Source organism: Salvelinus alpinus, chromosome 3 (assembly GCF_045679555.1).
Source record: "Salvelinus alpinus chromosome 3, SLU_Salpinus.1, whole genome shotgun sequence".
Taxonomy (NCBI): domain Eukaryota; kingdom Metazoa; phylum Chordata; class Actinopteri; order Salmoniformes; family Salmonidae; genus Salvelinus; species Salvelinus alpinus.
The window spans coordinates 19705902-19731398 of NC_092088.1; the positions used below are offsets into that span (position 1 = coordinate 19705902).

Consider the following 25497-nt stretch of genomic DNA (forward strand, 5'->3'; position numbering starts at 1 on the left):
CAGCCAACATATGTATACGTTTTTATCAGGACTACTTTGTGCACCTTAGACAAAATAAACTATTTCACTGTTTAAGATTTGACAGCAGACTAGCTGGCTCGTACTTTTACTTATTTTTGTCACAGAATGTCTAAACTTTGTTTCTGTCTCTTTAAAAGTTAGCAGATTGTCGAAAACGTAATCGATGTTATGGGTTGATTATTCATGTCTAGCTCAGAACGTTTGTCTACGTCAGAACTATGCGGCGCTTCATATATACTGCAGGCTTTGCATGACTTATTGGTGAAGGTCTTGTTTATTTTTTGTCTCGACCGCTACAGTATGCACTTTAGCAGTAAGTTTTTTCGGCCCTGTACTCCCGACAAAGGATAATTTCGGTAAGAAAAATAAACCACTTGTTGTTGAGAAACAGACTAGTTGGTTCAAGCAATAGCTTTTTTATTTATTTGTAATTATTATTTGAATAACTCCAAATTGTACAAATATACGGAAGTTGAATTATACATTGAAAATGTATATTTAGCCAGCAATAGCTGCGTGACGTGCGTAGCAACTGGATCGTCACTAGTTGCCACAGTCATAATTATGGCTAAACCCCACCTACAGTGCCTTCGGAAAGTATTCAGACCCCTTGACTTTTTCCACATTTTGTTACAGCACAGCCTTATTCTAAAATGGATTAAATAAACCAAAAATCCTAAACAATCTACACAGAATACCCCATACTGACAAAGTGAAAACAGGTTCTTAGAATTTTTTGCTAATATATTCAAAACAAAAATACCTTATTTACTTTGAGAAGTTTTGCTAGCTTGAGATTTCAGTTTAATCTTCAGAATTTCTTGTTTAACAGACTCCTACAAATCCAAGTTGTGTGCTACACTATTTTAGTATAATTTCATTAGATCCAGCCTGTCTATGTATACAGTGCATTCAGAAATTATTCAGACCCCTTCCCTTTTTCCACATTTTCCTACATTACAGCTTTATTCTAAAATGAATTACACACAATACCCCATAATGACAAAGCAAAAAGTAAAAAAAAAAAAAACATTTTTGCAAATTACCTTATTTACAAAAGTATTCAGACCCTTTGCTATGAGACTCGAAATTGAGCTCAGGTGCATCCTGTTTCCATTGATTATCCATGTTTCTACAACTTGATTGGACTCTACCTGTAGTAAATTGAATTGATTGGACATGATTTGGAAAGGCACACACCTGTCTATATAAGGTCCCACAGGAAAAACCAAGCCATGAGGTTGAAGAAATTGTCCGTAGAGCTCAGAGACAGGATTGTGTTGAGGCACAGATCTGGGGAAGGGTACTAACACATATCTGCAGCATTGAAGATCCCCAAGAACACAGTGGCCTCCATAATTCTTAAATGGAAGAAGTTTGTAACCACCAAGTATTTTCCTAGAGAAAGGCCTTGGTCAGGGAGGTGACCAAGAACCTGATGGTCACACTGACAGAACTCCAGAGTTCCACTGTGGAGATGGGAGAACCTTCCAGAAGGACAACCATCTCTGCAGCACTCCACCAATCAGGCCTTTATGGTAGTGGCCAGACGGAAGCCACTCCTCAGTTAAAGGCACATGAAAGCCCACTTGCCAAAAAGCACCTAAAGGACTTTGATCATGAGAATCAAGATACTCTGGTCTGAAGAAACAAAGATTGATTTCTTTGGCCTGAATGCCAAGCGTCACGTCTGGAGGAAACCTGGCACCATCCCCACGGTGAAGTATGGTGGTGGCATCATGCTGTGGAGATGTCTTTCAGTGGCAGGGACTGGGAGACTAGTCAGGCTCAAGGGAAAGATGAACGGAGCAAAGTACAGATAGATCCTTGATGAAAACCTGCTCCAGAGCACTCAGGACCTCAGACTGGGGCAAAGGTTCACATTCCAACAGGACAACAACCCTAAGCACACAGCCAAGACAACGCAGGAGTGGCTTTGGGACAAGTCTCTGAATGTCCTTGAGTTGCCCAGCCAGAGCCGACATGAACCCAATCGAACATCTCTGGAGAGACCTGTAAATAGCTGTGCAGCAACACTCCCCATCCAACCTGACAGAGCTTGAGAGGATTTGCAGAGAAGAATGGGAGAAACTCCCCAAATACAGGTGTGCCAAGCTTGTAGCGTCATACCCAAGATGACGCAATGCTGTAATTGCTGCCAAAGATGCTTCAACAAAGTACTGAGTAGAGTCTGAATACTTATGTAAATGTATTATTTCAGTTTCACACTTTTTCTAAATGAGCAAACATTTATAAAAACCTGTTTTTGCTTTGTTATTATGGGGTATTGTGTATAGATTGATGAGGGGGAAAAAACGATGTAATACATTTTATAATAAGGCTGTAACGTAACAAAATGTGGAAAAAGTTGAGGGGTCTGAATACTTCCAAAGGCACTGTATGGAGACATACAGTGATGGAAGCATTTCCTCAGTTACCCAAACAAATAAACATAATCATATAGCCACACACACTTCCCACGCCCCTGTATATCTAAAATGTATCTTCTTAAAATCTGTTTTTTAAACCTAACCTAAAGATCAAACTGCAAATATTTGTTTATTATTTTTTGATTAAGCCAATTTCGACTTTGTGGTAACTAGTGACAACCCAGCAACTGTGCAGCTTCACATAACTTCTGTAGTTTCCAGCTGTAGCTGGTTGCTTTTCAAATGCCAGGGAAAGGGGCGTTTGAGCACATGTGTATGAGATCTGTGAAATGACAGTTCAACTGCTTTTGCTCTCCATGTAGCTGTCTAGTGTTTGAAATACAATGCAACATCGCATCTCTTGCCGGAGACTATCCAGGCTGTATCACATCCGGACTTGACTGGGAGTCCCATAGGGCGGCGCACAATTGGCCCAGCGTCGTCATTGTAAATAAGAATTTGTTCTTAAAAAAAAAAAAAGTACCTTTATTAAACTTGGCAAGTCAGTTAAGAACAAATTCTTATTTACATTGACGGCATACCGAGGAACAGTGGGTTAACTGCCTTGAGCAGGGGCAGAACGACAGATTCGATCCAGCAACCTTTCAGTTACTGGCCCAACGCTCTAACCACTACCTGCCGTTCTTAACTGATTTGCCTAGTTAAATAAAAAGCACTCAAAGAAAAAGTGCTTGAAAGACAGCAGCTATTATATCTCCATGTGTCAATGGACTACCTTGAATGCCAGATGGATAAGTGAGTGTGGCGCTGTACTTATTTCCTGTTGAGAATGAGATGACTAGATATAAACACGACTGCTCTCATCACCAATGTGAAACTATCCTCCGCTATTTCAGGCAGCTGTTGGCCAAAGAACCTCTGGAAAAGCTGGGGTTCAAAGACCTGATGGACAAACCCAGCCAGGAGGCCATACCCTGAACTTCCCTTCCTATACAGATGGATACTGTCATTTTTGTCAAAAATGTTACCTTTAACTGTTGCAGTGATATACTAAACATGAAGATAGTTTCCCCGCGTGTATACAATGAAAATGCAATATTGTAGACGGCGTTTCAAGCTTCGTATAAATATTTAGGTAAATTAACCACGCCTTTTTTTGTGTGTGGGTTTGATGTTGGATATAGATTGACAGTAAATAAGTTATTTGAGGTGGCTTACAGTTCTCACCGGAAGTGGTGTTTCACGCTTGTGTGCATGCACATGGTACACAAAATATCTTCTCTCAGTCTAGCTAGCCTACACTTCTGCATAATGAATGAGGTAACATGCTTTGAGGCTTGTATCAAGTGTAGCAAAGTGCCTTACTAACTACTCGAGGCACTATGGAATGTTGTAGCATGGTGTGATTGACGAAAACAAATCAACTTTATTAAAACATCAGGCAGCACATGTCAAGCTGGCTCAACTAAAGAGTTGTAACAGTTGCATATTAAAACAAAACGCACAAATATATGTGCAAACAAAAAACTAAAATGAGAATTCTGTAATCACAATGTGTCAACCACAACTCAGCTGTTGAGGACAAAAAACCCCGGGTTGAGAGCAGGGCTCACTTCACTCCTCGACACAGTGCTAGCTTGCCTCAGATTGAGCCTAGCAATCAACATGATGCTTATAGACCAATAACAATACACTATGACGAGAGAAAGGCTGTCATGCTTTCACCTGTAATGTCCTGTGAGATCAGTGAACATGGAGGGAAGGACTAGGAAAGGAAGCTAAGTAGAACTTTGGATACAGCCAAACTGTTACAGTGGAGAACGGGAAGGTGGGAGAAGGATAGGAGGGAGGAGAGTAGCTGTGAGGTGAGAGGTTTCAGGCAGCTCTACCGGGAGGAATTGGAGCTGGAGCGTGAGCGGTGGCGTCTGCGACCGGGTGAGCGTGAACGAGTCCTGCGGCGAACCGGAGAGCGTCTCCGTGGTGACCGAGATCTTCGGGAAACAGAGAAAGGAGGATGCAAACAAAGGTCAAGACCAGGGGGATGACAAAGGTCTTTAACTTTACAACTGAGGGGATACATGGTCATCTGCCATTCATTCTGTAATCAGCGATTCAGAACAGAGGATACAGATGTTACCATAATAAAATAACAGGAAAAAAGTACATCTCTGTGTAATAAACACAGAAATGTACTGTGAAACATGTAATTATTGTGACTGACAAACATCCACACACACATTGACATCAACACTGTAGGAGACTGACCTTCTCCTCAGGCGTGGAGGGGTGCGTCGCCACATCGGGGGTGGTGGGGGCATCCTGCGAGGGGGGGAGGGCCTGCGAGGGGGCGGGCGTATTACCCTAGGAGCCAGCACGGCAGTGGCTGTGATCTCCTGTCCGTCAATCTGACCTGCAGACAACAGAGAACAAATAGAGGTACATTTTTAAATGATGTTCTAATTGTATGATTCAGGTAAAAACTCTGAGGATAGGTTATGGACAGAGAGTTCAATAGAGTAGAGCGCTGTAGAGTTGACTTTTACAATGCATTCAAACTAGAGATGCTAACTGCATGTACACCCAGAACCATTGGTCTCCACCAACCTCCATCCATCTGTTGAAGAGCCTTCTCGGCCTCATCGGCATTCTCAAACTCCACGTAGGCGTAGCCCTTTGACAGGTGTGGGCGGAGCCTGTCCACAGGCATGTCAATCATCTTGATTTTTCCATAGGTGCTGAAGATCTCCTGGATGTGTTCCTGAAAAGAGCAGAGACTTTAGTCAAAACCCAACCCCCGAGATATTGCTCCTTACTTCAACAAACCTCCAATGCCTTCAACATGCGGTCTGCAGCTTGACACAAAAAATGCATTCAAATAGGCTATATGGAATCCCATTGATGTGCACATACACTGTATTCATGTACACTTGTAGACTGGGTGAGTCATTTTGACTCACCTTGACAACGTTTCTGGTGAGGCGGCCCAGGAACACCTTAGTTGGTCGGGGGCTGGGGCTCCTCTTACGCCTCTCCTTGTCATCCTTTTTCACTAATGACTTGGATCTAGAGGACAAACAGAAGAGGTCTTACTCTTTATTCCTTCACTCAAAAAAGATGTAACTTCCAAGATCACAGATCCCATCTCCTTAATCCTGTTTTTGGATTAGCTTTAGGAGTGATCACAAACCCTGGTCCAGCAGAGTTACGGAGCATGCAGGCTTTTTTGTCAGCCCAGCACTAACATACCTGAAACAACCAATGAAGGTTTAAATGTTAAACCACTAGGTGAACTGAAAGTATTTAGTGCTGGTGTGGAACAAAAGCCTGCACACATTGGAGACCACCGCTTTACACTTTACAGGTCACACATACTTGGACCGTGAGCGGCGGTGGTTGTCGTGGCGGCGGCGACTGGGCGACCCGGAGCTAGTTGAGCTAGAAGATCGGGAGCTGGAAGACCCGGAGTGGCTTGAGGCAGAGGAGGAACTAGAGCCGCTGGAAGAACCGGAGCTGGAGCCAGAGCTGCTACTGGAGCTGGACCTGAGGGAAGAACGGGAGAGGGGCATACTTTAGACCCGAGTGAAGACAGAAAGATGGGCTTACTGTGGGGCATCAGAAAGCAGTGACTGCAGAGATAAGTTGTGTGATAAAAACAAGAGATGCTATGGTAAGGGTACAGTGATAGTAAGAGAGATGAGAAAGGAGGTCACATATTGTGTCTGACCTGCTGCTCCCAGTGGAGCTACGTCGCTTGCGTCCCTTCTCCTTCTCCCTGCCCCTGTCCTTCTCAGCTCCCTCCTTGGTGGCACCCGTTTTCTCCTTTCCTCGCTCTTTTGCCTTGTCATCCATATGCTCCTTTCTCCTCACTGGAGAAGGTGCCCTGTAGATTGATAGTAGAATGACTGTCTATATCTAGCTAGAGAACAAGTAGAAACTATTCAGACTTTAGCTACAATTCCAGTCTGTGATGCAATATGTTGCATATACAGTATGTTTGTGAGCTTGTTAGTGAAACTCTAAGGCACATAACGTTACACATCTACAATCCAAATATATCCTGTTCGCTAGATCATTTCAGTGATATAACATTGTCTTGCTTCATGTCGGTCAGCTGATAATTCAGGGACATGGCGGGAAAAACGATCTAACGTTACTTACGTTGTAGACTGAATCTGATTCGAATTTTCTGAACCGACAATAAATCAAATCTGTCTGTGCCCTTGAGCAAGGCACGTAACCCTGATTTACTAAAGGGGCGCCATACTACTATGGTTGACCCTGTAAAAACAACACATTTCCCTGCACTTATCCGGCGTGTGACAATAAAACATATTTGTATGGTTTTTTTTGGGCGACGTGCCCACACGACTAGATTTATCTAGATACCCTCTATTTTGCTAATTCAAAGACACATCGGTGAAATATACTCTTGAGTCAAACTGCGTTTCCTAAAACAACAACATAACATCCATCATACGTCTATATACAATCGTTAATTCGACGATTAAAGCAGATTGAAAAGGGACATTTACATATTTGTTCTGGTTGCAGCTACACGTCGCAGAGAGATGACGTAGAAAAATTGAGCCGGAGAATGTGACATTTCAAAAGACGCACAGCTCCCTCTGCTGTATTTTATTGGAATAGGACTCTTTGAGAGGTATATATTGTGTATCACATTTTGATACATTAAAGACAATATGTGGGATTAGTAGAGATGATTAATGTGTATGCCTCTTTAACATTGTAGCAACATCCTTTATTCTGTATAAATGTTCGATGTCTTCTTAAAAACAAATTGTTTATTCTATTTCAATGTGATGAAGCTATAAATAAATGTGTAGCTAATGCATAAACTGTAGTTAATACGATGTCTTTCATTTCTCTGTACACGTATTTTTTTTCTGTCCACGCATGGAGAAAGTTTTGACACTTCATTGGAAGAACCAGTGAATTAGTTAACAGTTACTGCTTTCTCACCGGGTAACATTTTCTGTAACGCAACACGGAAGTGACGGCCCGCTTTCGCAGAAAGCGTTGTTTTGCTTCATCTTCAGCTACTTTTCAGCCAAGAAGACACCTGTTTTACAGTCAAACTTCACTATGTCTTCAGATTTTGAAGCCTATGAACAGGACTTTGGAACCCTGACAGCAGAAATAACCAACAAAATTGGAAGGATCCCCAAATTAGGTGGAGGTAAACCACGTTAAGCTCTATTAGTTTGCCAACGAATTACTTCTGTCATGTCAACAAATGAATAATGCAGCTAGCTAGCTAGCTAGTTTCACATTACACGTATTTTACGCAAATGTCATCATATTCACTGCCGAATATTTAGCTACCTAAAGGAATTCCACTAGCTTTGTGCTAGTGAAATAACGACGTTACCTATCCAACTAACTAGCTATTTAGTTTGTCAGCTATCTAGCTAACGTTCGCTATCAAAGAGCCATTAATAGGTCTTGAGCATTCGGATGCTGTGCTGACAAACGCACAGCAGTTTAATTCTACATTTATGATGATATGTTATTGAAGGGAGATTGAATCCTGGTTCAATGGCAATAGGTTGCCCGGCTCCTAGCATTGGTACTTAATATAAAATATTATCTTTCAATCATGTACCTAGGCTAAACATAATAGGATTGGACTTTTAATAAAGTAAAACGAGACTTCATTCATATCTAGAACATGATGTGGGCTACATTGAAAAATAAATAATTGTCTTGTTTGTGAAGATGTAGGCTTTAGCGGGACTGAATTGTTGAGTCAAGGCACTTAAGTGCAGTAGACCTAATCCATCATTTTATTTTTTCATTGTTCCACTTCTAAAGTGGGTAATAGGATATAAAGCAGGCCCACATCTAAGAAACGAGATGAAATTGTCCTTCCTCCCTACATTTATTCCACCTCAAAACACAAGAAAGAGGGTTTTGACACCAACCATCTCAGATTGTTCTGAAATCGTTTCAGTAGTTAGAAATGGATAAGATTAGCATTCCTAAAAACATTATTTTGTTGAAATATAATTTGATCTCTGAGAAATTATGCTGATTGATTGCACCCATTTTAATTTATAGGATTCATATAATCTTCAAAAAATATAGTACCTAACATCTGATTTGGACCATACTTCTTCCTAAAAATGAGTAAGACATGAGGAATTCAATCCAATTATCAAAAGCCACTCACAGACCCCCCACACCACACTAGAGAGCAATAGGCACTAACTCCGCCATGGTTTGTTGGACAAAGCCTATGGGAATATGAATGGAGTTTTTGGATAAACCCCAGAAAATAAGGTCTGTGGTAAACACAGGCTTTGGAGAACTTATAGATTTTGTTCTATGAGATCATCTTCATTAGTTAAAGGTTACATTTTGTGGATTTAATGCATTTATCTAATAAAAAAAAGCACATTAAGGTTTCATAATTAATAAAGGTTATGTTAACTGACTGGTATTATCTCATAGAATAAAACGTATAGGGTCTCCTAAGCCTGTGTTAACCTCAGACCATATTTTTGGCCTTTATCCCAAAACCCTATTCTTTCCCCATAGGGATGACTGAACGAACGAGAGGTATCTATCTCACTTCTGTTTTTTGACTACAAGCTGGCGAGTGCTATTAGCTGAATTTCTCAGAGATCAAATACAATTTAAAATGGGCAACAGTAAACATGTCGTCCACCCTGAATGATGCAGCACCTTTGGGCCAATTGAGATATTGTGTGTGATTTAACATGTTTTAGTTAATTACTGTACAGTAGCTCCCACCATGGGCCAATCAGTGTAATTTTGGAACTGACTGATCTCTATAGCGAAGATGCGTCATTCATCCACATTTCGTCCAAATCGGGCCAGTGCTGTCTGAGATATCACGTGTGACGAACGTACTAACACACAGAGACACATCCACACTCCCCTCCATGATTTCCATAGTCCCCTCCCTGATTTCATCGATATGCATGTTCTTGCATATGTTAAGTCTTGACAGTGTTTGCAACGTGTGTACCAAATTTAGTTACAATATGAATATCCTTGACTGATTTATATGCTTTTATGTGCCAGACCACGCCCACGTGAATGGTTGTTGGTCAATAGTGGCCATGTTGTTTTCGGTACTAGTCTGGAAAATATTGCTTTGAGAGAACCTTTATCCATAGATGCCACATATCAAATTTTGTGCAGCTCAGTCATTTGGTGCCAGTAGAAAATCCATTATGGTGGACCAGAGGCAGATTTGTTCCTTGTGAGGAGAGGAACCTATGTACCGCATTTCATGACTTTAGGTCAAACGGGGTGAGGGGCGTGACCTTTCGAAGTTTGTATTTTCAATCTCTTATTATAGCGCCACCATCTGGCCAATCAGTGTAATTTAGTAAATGCCGGATCTGTTTGGCAAAACACATAATTCAGCCAAGTTGTCAAAACTGGGCCTGTACTGTCTGCAATATCTCATGGGACTTACGTACGTAGAGTTAATTAACTATAGCGCCCTCTAACGGACGGAGACGGATCCACAGTCCCCTCCCCGATTTACATCGTGGTGGACAATAAACCATACAACTCTATGCACAAGGACTTCTTTTAACAATTTCCATTTTTTTTTCTTACTAATACACATTTACTTGAACAGTTCAGATGCGAAGTTGGGTAACATAATCACAGTTTGTGCTGTTGGTACCGTGCATGTATAGAGTTGTGTGGTTTAACTTTGTAGACGTTCGTTATTGTTTCACATACATTTTTTAAAGTGAAAAAGACTAGTCTCAACATCAATCTGTTACCGTGGAATTGACCTTATTCATAGTTGTATGACTGCCTGACTTCTGTTTGCAGATAGCTGATTAGTATATTTGTAGCAGGGATGTGTTATTCTTACGGGATATTTACACCTCCCTAGACGTCTTGTCCTCTGCCAGGGATTTGGAGTGGGTGGAGGGAGAATGAGCCTAACAAGAGGGCATTTGGTATCAATGCAGTTATGCATGAGATCTACGAGGAATGACACGAAACACCTATACGCGTTGATCCCCAATTCAAATGTTTAAGATACAAGTGCATCGGTTTGCAGACCCCAAAAATCGATCCAAATGTAGCATGCATCGGTCAGAAAATCGATTCGAACAATTCGAATTGCCGGTTCACAATATTTTTTTGGCTCATATTACATTCTTTCTACCTTCCGAAAATACCTCACATTTTGTGACAACTGATTCATCCTCTCCTTCAGCGTCGAACTCCATGTAACCGCTCACTCTGCCCAGCTTCGCGTGTTGACCAATGAAAGGTAGACGGCCGGTTCCTGATCTTGCACATCTGTGCGGCACGGTCAGCATTCAAATGCTAAAATGGCTTGCGTGATATGAGGCTTCATTAGTTGAGTGACAACCTACGTCATTTCCTAGCTTATTGTTATCTATGAGCTGTTGAAGATGGTGTTTTACCAGAATAAAAGTCAGCTACTGCAGACAGAACTCTCATCTGGCAACGTGGGCCAGCATCCCTGTGCAATGATTTCTACACCTTATAGTCCACGGCGTGATGAATTGAGGGTAAAATGGGGGTGCAACTCAATATTAGGAAGGTGTTCCTAATGTTTTGTACACACAGTATATATTCATTGCCCATGTCATAGCTAAATTATGAAAATGTACACATTACGAGCTAACACTTAATGTGCAGAAATGACAACTTAATAAGTGGGTGATGGTGATTTCAGAACCAAAGTGAGGGGACATAAAAACCTAGGCTACTTTGCCACTAATCTGATTGTGGTAGTGGGGTGGTAGATGCCTAGTCTACTTTATGGCTCAGATCAGGTGCCTATATCGTAAATACACCATAGACATGCGTCACTCACTCACTCACTCACTCACTCACTCACTCACTCACTCACTCACTCACACACACACACACACACACACACACACACACACACACACACACACACACAAAGTCAGCTCAGAGGCCCAACTCATGGGCTCCATCATCATCAGATTTCTATTTAGAATGGAAAATGAATGTGGGGGGGGGGGGGGGGGGGGGTTCTGTGATGGTTAAACGTTTTTAGTGTAAACTTAAGCTACTAAAACCAGATATAAAGTACAGTGCTCAAAAAAATTAAGGGAACACTAAAATAACACATCCTAGATCTGAATGAATGAAATATTCTTATTAAATACTTTTTTCTTTACATAGTTGAATGTGCTGACAACAAAATCACACAAAAATGATCAATGTAAATCAAATTTATCAACCCATGGAGGTCTGGATTTGGAGTCACAATCAAAATTAAAGTGGAAAACCACACTACAGGCTGATCCAACTTTGATGTAATGTCCTTAAAACAAGTCAAAATGAGGCTCAGTAGTGTGTGTGGCCTCCACGTGCCTGTATGACCTCCCTACAACGCCTGGGCATGCTCCTGATGAGGTGGCGGATGGTCTCCTGAGGGATCTCCTCCCAGACCTGGACTAAAGCATCCGCCAACTCCTGGACAGTCTGTGGTGCAACGTGGCGTTGGTGGATGGAGCGAGACATGATGTCCCAGATGTGCTCAATTGGATTCAGGTCTGGGGAACGGGCGGTCCATAGCATCAATGCCTTCCTCTTGCAGGAACTGCTGACACACTCCAGCCACATGAGGTCTAGCATTGTCTTGCATTAGGAGGAACCCAGGGCCAACCGCACCAGCATATGGTCTCACAAGGGGTCTAAGGATCTCATCTCGGTACCTAATGGCAGTCAGGCTACCTCTGGCGATCACATGTAGGACTGTGCGGCCCCCCAAAGAAATGCCACCCCACACCATGACTGACCCACCGCCAAACCGGTCATGCTGGAGGATGTTGCATGCAGCAGAACGTTCTCCACGGCGTCTCCAGACTCTGTCACTTCTGTCACATGTGCTCATGTGCTCAGTGTGAACCTGCTTTCATCTGTGAAGAGCACAGGGCGCCAGTGGCGAATTTGCCAATCTTGGTGTTCTCTGGCAAATGCCAAACGTCCTGCACGGTGTTGGGCTGTAAGCACAACCCCCACCTGTGGACGTCGGGCCCTCATACCACCCTCATGGAGTCTGTTTCTGACCGTTTGAGCAGACCCATGCACATTTGTGGGCTGCTGGAGGTCATTTTGCAGGGCTCTGGCAGTGCTCCACCTGCTCCTCCTTGCACAAAGGCGGAGGTAGCGGTCCTGCTGCTGGGTTGTTGCCCTCCTACGGCCTCCTCCACGTCTCCTGATGTACTGGCCTGTCTCCTGGTAGCACCTCCTACGCTGACAGACACAGCAAACCTTCTTGCCACAGCTCGCATTGATGTGCCAACCTGGATGAGCTGCACTACCTGAGCCACTTGTGTGGGTTGTAGACTCCGTCTCATGCTACCACTAGAGTGAAAGCACCGCCAGCATTCAAAAGTGACCAAAACATCAGCCAGGAAGCATAGGACCTGAGAAGTGGTCTGTGGTCACCGCCTGCAGAACCACTCCTTTATTGGGGGTGTCTTGCTAATTGCCTATAATTTCCACCTGTTGTCTATTCCATTTGCACAACAGCATGTGAAATGTATTGTCAATCAGTATTGCTTCCTAAGTGGACAGTTTGATTTCACAGAAGTGTGATTGACTTGGAGTTACATTGTGTTGTTTAAGTGTTCCTTTATTTTTTTGAGCAGTGTATGTATAAAAGATAATGTCGAAATATATTTAGAAATAAGAGAGAACTAACAATCACCCGCCCCCGCTGCTATCTTTGCCACCCCGCTGAAAAAAAATCCTGGTTGAAGCACTGCTTATCCAATCGTCTTGAAAGGGAAAGATACACATCCCTTAGATCTACTCATTACTAACTTTTCTGTCTTAGTCTCAATTTTAACCAGATTAATTTCACCTTTTTGTTCATGCCTTTTAGGAATTCTCTCCTGAAATTAGGATAAGAGACTGTAGAGAGGCCCGATAGCCTAACATCATGTATCATAACTGTAAAAATACCTGTACTGGTCTCATAGTTAAGTAAACACTTTATTTGAAGACCAAAGGCTGTCTACCTATTCACCGGCCACAGCCTGTTCACCCACTGAACAACAAACAAAATATCCTGCAGCTGGCATTGTCTTCCTTTGCTTAGCTCATATTTGCTAGGTCTGTTGCTTGTTTATTTTCCTATGCTATGGCTCATGGGAATTTGCATTCGATCTGAATTGTCATGGTTTGAATTGGCTTCTTGACAGAAACAATGTGTTTCTTCCACAGTGTAATTTCACCATGTTTTCCCACCACCCAGCATGTTAAAATAAGCCCACATGAATATGAACTAAGGCGGAAGCCCATGATACCCAGCAGTCATTGTTACGTGTCCTCTGCTCCTACCAAAACAGTTTGCACTTGAATTTCAATTCCATTCCTACTCATGAAGACATTTCTCATTTCTTTCTCTCCTCCCTCAAGTGCCTGAATTGTGCCCGTCGGTTGGCAGCCCTCAATTTCATACGATGACAATAGCTTCGACAAAAGCTTTTTGTCCCCAGTGTTGCTGTGTTTCCCGACGTCACTTATGCACAATCGCTGATAATGGCTGTGGCACGCGAAGAAACGTCCTTGACCGTGTCTTGGCCAAGCCTTCAGCATTCGCGCCAGAATCAAATTGATAATGTGTTTTTGTTTTGCTTTGTTACTGTCTGAAAAACGTGAGACTGAGGTTTGAATAAGAGTACAATGTATTGCAAGGTCTCGTTCCATTAAACATGATTTTTTTTTTTCTTCTCAAGAGTGTTTATGGAAAGCTGAAGGCCTGTCAATCACTGGCTATTAAATATTGAGCAGAGATACCGAGCTCAATTTACATTTTTTTGCGGCCTGTCTACAAAACGACTCGTCTGTCAGACTGCGGTACTCCTAGTAAATAGCCATGCATATTTCAGGATTATCTTGTCCAGGCCAATGCTGGAGAGGGCTACACCACCTCACCTCGAGGAGAATCGCCCCCGGCTGTTTACTTGTGTAGGCTGTGAGGTTTTCAAATTGGATTTGATGTCTGACAAAAGGCAGTGCAGACTCGGGGGTAAAACAATGAAGATCTTCTCTTGGTTTTCGCACTGTTATGTCCTGTTACTGATAGGCTAGCCTTGTGGTTGGTTTTTGATCTGGAAGTTTCCGGTAGTGCGGGCTTTCAGCTACATGTCAATTGTTGAAAATCTGGTCAATTAGGCCGATTTAACAAACATTGGTCCATAGCAGGGTAGTCTTTTATAATGATCCTTAACTTCTTAGATGTTGGTTACAACTCTGGGCCGTCAAAGCATCAGTTTACGTTAGACAAATAAAACATATGTCCAAATGTGTACTGAGAATATTAGGAGTATTTATCTCGATTGTTGTTGCTGCTACTAGGGATCGGTGCACATACTGGAGTACACGATTCAAGATTTGCATTCGATTGCTGAAAATCCATTTGCCAGGTTACATTTATAATAACGGACAATGTCAAACTTTAAGATGTGTTGCATGTTTTTTGAGTAGCTGTAGCTATGTCAAACGGACTGAGAAATGACATGTTCATATCAGAACCAGTAATTGGAACAACCTGTCAACGTTTACCTTCAGACCTGTTTCACACATGTGGAGCACTTGCTACACATAACAGAATAAGTTCAGGCAGAATTGAGAGATTACACAATCATTTACAACATTCCATATTGAACTCTTATGGCCAAATGAGTTTCAAGTCATGATTTGCAATCGGAGCCTTTGGGTGAGCGTAGAGCAGCGTTTTAGTCATTATTAGTGGGACTCTGAGTTGAGAAAATCTTGCAACCTACTAAAGCTGACATTTTCTTTTTGAGTTGGTACGAGGTGTCTCGTTGCTCCTCTAACAAAAGCCAACAAAGGCCTTTTACACGTGGATGAATAAAATACTTCAAATGTGGCTCAGCGTGCGGAGAGAATGTGTAAATATATCTTCAGATGCATTCTGGTGTGTGTTTTCAATCCCCTTGTCGCGGGGGAGTTGGGTTGTTGTCATAACGCACTGCTACTCTGTCGACTGATCAATATGTTTCTCCTGTTTCCTTTTCAGAGGAGAAGACACAGCTGGTTCTAAATGTCGACAAACAGCTCGAAGAAGTCAGAGAGTTGGTACGTCTTTGATCAGTAATTTCCGCTCTTCACATAAAAAAAATATATAGTAATAATGTATTTGGAAAAGGAAACAAGACAATTTCACCGGTGCACGAAGACAACGGCACCTGTGTTATCCTAACGGCGACATGACACACACATACTTCACGTGGTGGAATGCTGTTCAGCACAATAACGGCGTGATCACTTTTAGCTTTTAAGTGACACACCCGTGACACATTTCGAGCCATTATTTGGAGGAGGGAGTCTTCCCGTCATGTTTAAAAATTTAAGGAAGTGAACTAATGTGTAAATTGTCGACGTAGTTGTCTTATTATGTTGTCTTGATTAGGCTTCTCCAAATCCACCTCAGAGAGTCTTGTCTCTCTCTACCTCTAATATACTCTACGTGACACTGTTGGGTCTCAACATGTCTTTAAAATGAAGGCCCTTCAAATTGATTGCATCTTATTTATTTACCAAACTGCCTTTCTGTCATAACTTTTTTTTAAATCGTTGATGAATGACCCGAAGAAGAGCAATGTGTCAGTCAGCAAATCAACATCGAAAAAGATTTAGTTAGGGCTGCTGAAGTAGCTCATGTTGAAGTTTTGCTAGCTTGACATTTCAGTTTAATCTTCAGAATCTCTTGTTGTCTTACAGACTCCTACAAATCCAAGTTGTGTGCTACACTATTTTACTTTAATTTCATTACATCAAACCTGTCTATGTATACAGTGCATTCAGAAATTATTCAGACCCCTTCCCTTTTTCTACATTACAGCCTTATTCTAAAATGAATTAAATAAAACATTTTCCTCAGCAATCTACACACAATGCCCCATAATGACAAAGTGAAAAACAGGTTTAGACATTTTTGCAATTGTATTAAAAATAAACAGATACCTTATTTACATAACTATTCAGACCCTTTGCTATTGTCTCGAAATTGAGCTCAGGTGCATCCTGTTTCCATTGATGGTCCTTGAGGTGTTTCTACAACTTGGTTGGAGTCCACCTGTTGTAAATTCAATTAATTGGACATGATCTGGAAAGGCACACACCTGTCTATATAAGGTCCCACAGTTGACATGGCATGTCAGAGCAAAAACCAAGCCATGAGGTGGAAGGAATTGTCCGTAGAGCTCCGAGACTGGATTGTGTCGAGGCACAGATCTGGGGAAGGGTATCAAAAAGATGCCTGCAACATTGAAGGTTCTCAAGAACACAGTGGACTCCATCATTCTTAAATGGAAGAAGTTTGGATCCACCAAGTCTCTTCCTAGAACTGTCCGCCCGTCCAAACTGAGCAATCGGTGGAGAAGGGCCATGGTCAGGGAGATGACCAATAACCCAATGGTCAATCTGACAGAGCTCCAGAGTTCCACTGTGGAGATGGGAGAACCTTCCAAAAGGACAACCATCTCTGCAGCACTCCACCAATCAGGCCTTTATGGTAAAGTACAGAGAGATCCTTGATGAAAACCTGCTCCAGAGCGCTCAGGACCTCAGACTGGGGTGATAATTCACCTTCCAACAGGACCACAACCCTAAGCACACAGCCAAGACAACGCAGAAGTGGCTTAGGTGACAAGTCTATACATTTCCTTGAGGGGCCCAGCCCCTCGAACATCTCTGGAGAAACCTTAAAATAGCTGTGCAGCGATGCTCCCCATCCAACCTGACAGCTTGAGAGGATCTGCAGAGAAGAATAGGAGAAACTCCCCAAATACAGGTGTGCCAAGCTTGTAGCGTCATACCCAAGAAGACTCAATGCTGTAATCGCTGCCAAAGCTACTTCAATAAAGTACTGAACACTTTTGTAAATATAATTTCATTTATTTTATAAATTAGCAATACTTTCTAAAAGTTGCTTTGTCATTATGGAGTATTGTGTGTAGATTGAGATGTGTGTGTGTGTGTGTGTGTATATATATATATATATATATAAAATCAATTTTAGAATAAGGCTGTAACGCAACACAATTTAAAAAAATTCTAGTGGTCTGAATACTTTCCGAATGCACTGTACATTAAATTCAACACTTTACATAAAATGTCCCTTAACAGTGTAGTCACTACATGCTAAACAGACTACTTACTTAACAGTAAAGTGTACAATAAGTTGAGTTTAACAACAATCTTTCATTGAAAATCTGTTTTGACATATTTCCACAATTGTATGCTACCCAGCTATAATTGCATAGTTTAGACCTATGTTCTAGCGAATTTTGCCAATATAATGTTCATAAAAATAAAATAAAAATCATTGAATGGTGAATGAACTGGTTGATTGCTGGACCTAGATGGAGCAGATGGATCTGGAGGTGCGTGAGCTCCCCATCCAGAGCAGAGGCATGTACCAGAGCAGACTGAAGAGCTATAAGGGGGAGATGGAGAAGCTGGAGAAAGACTTTGTGAGTACCCCACCATAACACCTCATTTGTCTTAGTGAATAGCTACGCATACTACTGACAGCCTCCCCCACCCCCCCTAATAAAATGTGTTGTTTTACAGGGTCAGCCATATCAGTAAGGCGGCCCTGGGGCAAATTAGGGTTACGTGCCTTGCTCAATGTAACATTGATGCCTACTGATGGCGTTTGACCTTTTGGTATGGCAAGAATGATCCTATCGCGTGTACTTGCACACACGTAAGCATGTGTTTTTGTGTGCTTGTGTGTGTGTACTGTAAGTGAACGCCAAAATGTACGCACAATATACACAGGTATAGTTCTGAGCATACGTACACCTTCTAACATACGCTCACACTTTCTGAAACACACGCACTCGGACTCAAACTGAAGGTCATTGGCATGTCCACTGTGGCTAATTCCTTTTGTGTCTGTTTTTGAAAGCCCAAGTAGCATCCATAGGAGTGTGGGTTTGTGTTGATGCTTCAGAACATGGCCTCGTTTAGTAATTTATAAACTGCACCTGTCTGTCTAGAACCCTCCACATATCAAACCTTAATGAGGAATGAAGTGTTTCAACTTTTAAAGTCAATTGCTCTTAACCCATATTTTAGGCTCCCTGTTTTACTTTCAAACATTACTCCCATTAGATGCAGAAATTGTGTTAAGGCCCCTCTTGGCTTTACTTTCAGGATTTGTATGGTTTTTCTTTGACTATGTTACATCTCTGAACTCTCTCTCAGCTTCCTCGGGGTTTCATTTACCTGTGGAATTTCAGTATGCATCGTTCCACTAGATACTTGTGTGGATATTTAGCATTTTCCATTCAAATGTAAAGGTAAACAGGAGGCGTCACGGTTAAAGCATTGACCAACGTGACCCGAAATAATCAACAAGCAAACACTGGGAAATTACAGGTGCCAGTGATCTGTGGCTCCACTCCTGAAAGTCTGTTAGCTCAGATTACAGAGGAGATCTCTCTATTCTTTGAGAGAGCTCTCTTTCCTCGCCATGGGCATTTAATTGGCTGATGATTAATCTTTAGCTTCTCCTGTCTCGACACTTGCCGTGGTTAATTATCGAGCAATTAACACCTGCTGTGTCGGATATTACGGCTAAGTCCCATTCCTCACATTTTTGTCTGTGCTATGCTATTTTGAGCGCATGCTATTAGATGCGAGGATGCCCTTTGTCACCTTTTTAAATAGCCGACATTCTCATACATTAAGAATGAAGGAGCAGAGAGTGGAGAACGGCCATTTTTGATGTATAAAAATATATTAATCACGTACCCTTAAAATAGGAAAATATATAGGCCTAGTCACGTACCCTTCTGACAACTTTGCCTCTACCAGAAACCTGTACAGTGTGTTCATTTTAGTTTCAAAGTGGAGTCAGATTAAGGCCGGTCTTCTACCAAGCACAATTCATTTAGGTGCTTTTTAATAATTGTGGATAGACTAGAACAAACCAACTTTAGTATTGCTTTTCATTTTGGTTCACTTACGATTGGCAAGCGGTGTCTACCTCAGCCTGTGTGAAACCCTGTTATATTGATAAACAATTTGTTTTGCTCTTAAAGTTTGAATTTTTTAGGGGAAAGGTGATGTGCATTTAAAGTGGGACCTCCCACTGCCCACTTTCACCCATACTCCCTTTCAACTCCCTGGTAAAGCTGCTGACTTCTCCCAAAACTGCTGATTCGTCCTCAAAAGTGCAAAATGCTTCAGCCTGGCCCGGCCTCTCACTTCTCTCTCACTCCTGCAGGCCATATTCAGGCACCCTGCACATATTCAGGCACCCTGCACATATTCAGGCACCCTGCACATATTCAGGGACCCTGCACATATTCAGGCACCCTGCACATATTCAGGCACCCTGCACATATTCAGGCACCCTGCACATATTCAGGCACCCTGCACATATTCAGGCACCCTGCACATATTCAGGCACCCTGCACATATTCAGGCACCCTGCACATATTCAGGGACCCTGCACATATTCAGGTACCCTGCACATATTCAGGCACCCTGCACATATTCAGGCACCCTGCACATATTCAGGCACCCTGCACATATTCAGGGACCCTGCACATATTCAGGCACCCTGCACATATTCAGGCACCCTGCACATATTCAGGCACCCTGCACATATTCAGGCACCCTGCACATATTCAGGGACCCTGCACATATTCAGGCACCCTGCCCTCTCAATTTTTTTATATAAAAAACAAAAGTACAGTCTTTGTTGTGTTTCCCCCCGAAACCCCATCCTCTCGTCCAGCCGCGGTTTGATGTCTTCACGCCACCAACGTGCCAGATTGAGCCCCACTTGTCTATGCCAGACGGGGCCAAGCCCGAACCCCAATAACCCGGCCATCCAGACCGATGAAAAAAAAGAGAGAGAGCACGTTATCAGACGGTCATCCCGAAGGTGCATTTGTGATTTGTTTGCTGTTTGTCGGCTTCATTTTGATAATAGAGGGGTCTTAAAGCCAGAGGTCCCCTGCTGAGGGGCCTTGCATCAGCCAAAGGGGAGGCTGGCTCAACCGAACCCCCCCTTCCGTTTGATAGAGGGGATGCGTTTAAGTCAGGGGAAGCAGAATGACATGCCTCTTAGCGATGCCTTTGATCAGGCACAAGAGAGGCATAATGGAGGCTTGATTTAATGAAACCTATCGGGTAAACAGACCATCTTCAAAGGTAGCTCCAAAGTTTGTCCTTCCACCGGGAGGCTAGGTCCACAGACGTCTGTGGAGTCAGTGCCTTCAGAAAGTATTCATACCCCTTGACTTATTCTACATTTTGTGTTACAGCATGAATTCCAAATGGATTCAATGGATTTCTTTCTCTCACAATACCCCATAATGACAGAGTGAACATGTTTTTAGAACTATCTCATTTACTTAAGTATTCACACCCCTGATTCAATACATGTCAGAATCACTTTTGGCAGCGATTACAGCTGTGAGTCTTTCTGGGTAGGTCTCTTTAAGAGCTTTCCACACCTGGATTGTTCAACATTTGCACACTATTATTTTCAAAATTCTTCAAGCTCTGTCAAATTGGTTGTTGATCATTGCTAGGAAATCATTTTCAGGTCTTGCCATAGATTTTAGTCTAAACTGTAACTCGCCACTCAGGAACATTCACCATCTTCTTGGTAAGCAACTCCGGTATATATTTGGCCTTGTGTTTTAAGTTATTATCCTGCTGAAAGGAGAATTCATCTCCCAGTGTCTGGTGGAAATCAGACTCATACGGTTTTTCCAATAGAATTTTGCATGTGCCTAGTTCCATTCTGTTTTTATTTATTTATTTTTATTCTGAAAAGGACTGGGGAGTTTAACGATTTTATAAGCATACCCATAACATGATGCAGCCACCACTATGCTTGAAAATATGGAGAGTGGTACTCAGTAACGTTTTGTATTGGATTTGCCTCAAACATAAGTTTGTATTCAGGACAAAAAGTTCATTGCTTTGACATGTTTTTTTGCGGTATGTTTTGGGTTATTTTTATTCTGTACAGGCTTCTTTCTTTTCACTCTGTCAATTAGGTTAGTATTGTGGAGTAACTACAATGTTGTTGATCCATCCTCAGTTTTCTCCTATCCAATAAACTGTTTTAAAGTCACCATTGGCCTCGTGGTGAAATCCCTGAGCGGTTTCCTTCCTTCCTCTCTGGCAACTCAGTTAGCAAGGACACCTGTATCTTTGTAGTGACTGGGTGTATTGATACACCATCCAAAGTCTAATTAATAACATCACCAGGCTCAAAAGGATATTCGATGTCTGTTTGGTACCTTACTTTGCCAGGCATTGGAAAGCCTCTTTGGTTAAATCTGTGTTGGAAATTCACTGGCTGTAACACAACAAAATGTGGAAAAAGACAGGGGCTGTGGATACTTTCTGAAGGCACTGTAAATACACTCGACGTCCATTTGGGCTGTGCTCAGACTGCATGGACTATTGGTGACAACTGAGAGATGGACATAATACATTTATAAACCTTTTGTGTAGATATTTGAGTGTTTTCCCTTGAAAAGTGACTGTTTTAAAATGACTCAGAAGTAGCCTATAAACAGAGTAAAAGCTTGACAACGCTTGAGTGTCAAGCTTTAGGTTTCAGAATATAAATTGAGAATATATAGCTTTTCTACCCTTTTTGTGGATTTCAGTGGGCCAAAGTGTCCAACATGAATTTACTTGAGAAGCTGTCTTCCCTCTTAGCTGACACCAGATGGCGATATTGTTCAAAGAATTCGGGCCAAGATGAGTTATCTGGTAGAGGTGATATTGATAAGCACGCATGCCGATCAGAAGAGCTTCTCCTGGATATATGGAGACCTGCTAAAAGAGCTGCTTCTTATCACTGTGGCCTCTGACCTTGTCTCGTCTGTGGAACTTGGAGAAGGAAGTAGTGAACAGTTTGTTGACGTGCAGGTCCTAGACTCTTAGCTGTTTTTTGGACAGAACTGTGTTTGTCTGTCTGCCGGTGTATATTTTCACCCCTTAGAAAATTGTCTCCAAACGTCAAAAAATGATATTTCCTAACCTAGGCAGCTGTTTGTTTTATCTACATTTTCCTCACACATTGACTGTTATTCTTAGAATGTTAGTTCTTTCTATTCCGCTTTTGAACCGTAAAAAAGTTTGTTTGGTATATTATGTTTCAGTAGTTAAATTGAAGGTCGATTCTGGTTCAAATGGTAGATGTGGTGAAATGAATTCAAGCTCTTTGGTTTACAAAATATGCTTTTGATAAAGTTAATCTTGGTTAGACAACAGCTGTTAACAATTGTCAATTATAGAATGATTCACACATTTTTCAACCTCAATGTCAATTTCTGCAGGGTGCACAGTCAAGACAGTATCAATGGTATGAATACTGCTGCAAATTATATTTTGTCGGAATTATTGAAAAGCAATAAAGTCGAAATGATTGAAAAGCATAATATTTTACATTTTCTTCAACAACAACAAAAATGACTTGCCACAGATAAATTATAGTTTTTAATGAATGACTATTTAATGTCTATTGAAAGCTGTAATTCTGTTCACAGTGACAATAATGAAGACATTGACCATATGTCTTTTTTTATGAATTCACTCAATTACAGTTGAAGTGGAAAGCCTACAATTCCTTTGCGGTGGATTTTAAAGTGAGGAGGCACAACGATAAGATCTGTTTTTCCTGCCCAGATTATGACACACAGAGTGTAGGTGGATCGTGACAAACACCTTTAGACTGAATGGCTTCCAGTTTCTATCCAGGGAGATAATTAACGCATTCCCAAAGCGTTTATCGAGTCAACTAGCCTTGAAATATTGAACAGTTTATTCACCTGATAGTCGGATGAATGGAATTAAGAGCTGCCCTCTGCACCAATCCCAAATGTGTAACAGCTTTTTCATATTTCATAGTCTCTTAAGTGATTATTAATGACCTTTTAAGTGGAAAAATAAATAATTTAATAAACGCTTTCTTTTAGGGCAAATATTGAGTGCTGAAGCTATGCAATGAGCACCTTGGACCCTTTAGTATAGCCAATTGTGTAAAGGGGAAAATGCATCATATAAAACGCTCGACAAACTATGGCAACTTGGAAATGATTTGGCCTTGATCTAAAATGGATAAAAAATTGGCAAATTCCTCTCTGTACTGTCCATTGTGTATCATTGAGCAAAGTTCAAGATGCCTCGATAGGTCTGTCGACAGAATCGGAACTGTCTAAAGTCTTGCATAAGCAATAACAAACTTTATTTCAGTTCCAAACACAGCAGCACTGAGCTGTTTCTCAAAGGTCATTCATGATTGTTTGTTTTTATGAATTCATGATTTTTTTTTTAATGAATTCAAGAATTTTATTAACTTTTCAAGTTAAACTTGTCCATGATACCTTCCATAGTGTGTGATTTGAGATATTCGTTCATGGTCAAGTCACGGTCATGGAGACTAGAACCTTTTGGATACATAGCTCTCCTGAAGTTTTTGATGGGCTCAGTTGGGAATCTAAGGGAGAAAAAACTGTCAAGTTTTTGTAAGGACATTATTGGAATGTCCTGCTGTCCTTTCAAAGCGTCATCCAGAATTCTTCACTTTGAATGGAAGATGCTTCATAATTAGCGTATTTCATATATGTTTGACGGGATATTCTACGAGCACTGTACTTAGCGCTGGTTATGGCACAGTACCATTGTAATCCAGTTTGGAGGTTCTGTGTCATTTGCCCCCTATCCTCCATTACAGCGACTTCTACAAACAAAACATGACAGACCAACATTAGCTGGGTGTTAGACACTATAAATCTCCTTAAATTGGCTCGTCTGCGCTTGCCGTCATAAAACATTTGAGTCTTTGTTGTGTACCACTAAGGAGTTAATGCAGATGATGGTTTATATGTTCGGTTGTTTAACAAGCCATCAATAGCGCCAAAGTCCAGTCTCACACCCAGATTAAAAAGATCAGATTTCTTATGGAAATCGCCCGGATTGAGGGGCTTATTTTCTCTCTTTCCTCGGAGCCCAGCGCAGATTTAAGATGTAAACAAATCTATATCTTTTTCTCAGCTTATGAATTCCGCCTTTTATTTTGAAGATGTTCTACACAGCAGCTCTTCCCCGAGCTTCTTGTGGATTGGCAGTTGAAAATACTTGTTGTGTTATTTTAGACAGAAAGATGGGGCTTGCAGCCTCTAATGGATCAGCATCTATAGTCTCCCTGTTGGAAGAGTGTGTCTATGGTTTAGATGTAATGTAAGGGTGGTGATGGAACGGGTGAAGGACTGAGTCACCAGAAGGAGAGAAGAGAGTTCCGGTTACTCCAACGGTGATGGTTCTCCTACCAGGAGACGCAGGAGCTGAAGCATCGAGTAATGGCAGTATAGTGTTCTCTGCGCGCGTGATTAGTCAACCAATCACTGTGGTCAAAAACGATGTAAGTGATAGAAACGTTTGTAATGTATCTGTTTTAATTTGTCAATGATGAGTGGGATTCTTCTGTTCTGAGACGATCAACGGGTGGTATTTAACAAGGACATGCGTATATTATGTTTGTGAATAGGACTGGTGTTTTGTGTATTCAATGACACGATCATTTCCTTTCGCTTATCTTGGGATCCTCTCCAAAGTGGGGTAAGTCACCCTCCCACAGACGGTGATCAGTACCTAAATGTGTCTGCCTGAAGTAAGGGCCTCGCAGGTCCTCTCTGTCCTCAGGGGCCTATGTGATTGATTGAGTGACTTGACTGAGAGAAGTCGGAAGATAGTGGGGGGGGGGGGGCAGAGACATGTGAATATAATAGCACCCTTCCCCCTCCTCCCTGTACTGTCCCCCCCCTTGTTTCAGAGCCCCGAGCCTGTCCCACAAACCAGTGTAAACCAGAAGTGACATGTGACACCCGCACCCAAGTGATGCATTGACTGACAAGCGGGACCAGAATAGGTGACACTGATTTCTTTTAAATTTGTCAGACTGGCTTAAGTATATAAAAGTCATGAAGTATTTATGAAATGCATTATGAATTCATCTAGTAGGCTTGTGCTTTTCCTCTGT

The 25497-nt window shown here is 41.8% G+C and overlaps 2 protein-coding genes and 1 long non-coding RNA gene across 7 annotated transcripts in view; 2 read left to right on the forward strand and 1 right to left on the reverse strand.

Annotated features, from left to right (window-relative positions):
* Positions 1-236: 236 nt before the first annotated feature.
* LOC139570200 (uncharacterized) lies at positions 237-3479 on the forward strand. Its single transcript, XR_011674027.1, has 2 exons — positions 237-377; positions 3308-3479. It is a non-coding gene; the product is annotated as an uncharacterized lncRNA (long non-coding RNA).
* A 320-nt stretch (positions 3480-3799) lies between these two features.
* Positions 3800-7039, reverse strand: LOC139570198 (RNA-binding protein with serine-rich domain 1-like). 2 transcript variants are annotated; one of them, XM_071391835.1, is made up of 7 exons: positions 6944-7039; positions 6136-6291; positions 5784-5951; positions 5369-5474; positions 5016-5169; positions 4677-4821; positions 3800-4402 (listed from the first exon to the last, which is right to left on the reverse strand). In XM_071391835.1, the coding sequence occupies exons 1-7, from the start codon at positions 7012-7014 to the stop codon at positions 4297-4299; spliced, it is 906 nt and encodes a 301-aa protein (XP_071247936.1). In that variant the 5' UTR covers positions 7015-7039; the 3' UTR covers positions 3800-4296. The 2 variants fall into 2 exon arrangements, with proteins under 2 accessions (XP_071247936.1, XP_071247937.1); XM_071391836.1 differs by lacking the exon at positions 6944-7039 and adding an exon at positions 6570-6929.
* Positions 7040-7398: 359 nt separating this feature from the next.
* Positions 7399-25497, forward strand: part of LOC139570201 (vesicle transport through interaction with t-SNAREs homolog 1A-like) — a 183434-nt gene continuing 165335 nt past the window's right edge. For all 4 annotated transcript variants that reach the window (XM_071391840.1, XM_071391837.1, XM_071391841.1 and 1 more), the window contains exons 1-3: positions 7399-7608; positions 15487-15545; positions 17834-17944. In XM_071391840.1, the coding sequence (XP_071247941.1) occupies positions 7515-7608; positions 15487-15545; positions 17834-17944 (264 nt within the window). In that variant the 5' untranslated portion in view covers positions 7399-7514. The remainder of the gene's footprint in view (positions 7609-15486; positions 15546-17833; positions 17945-25497) is intronic.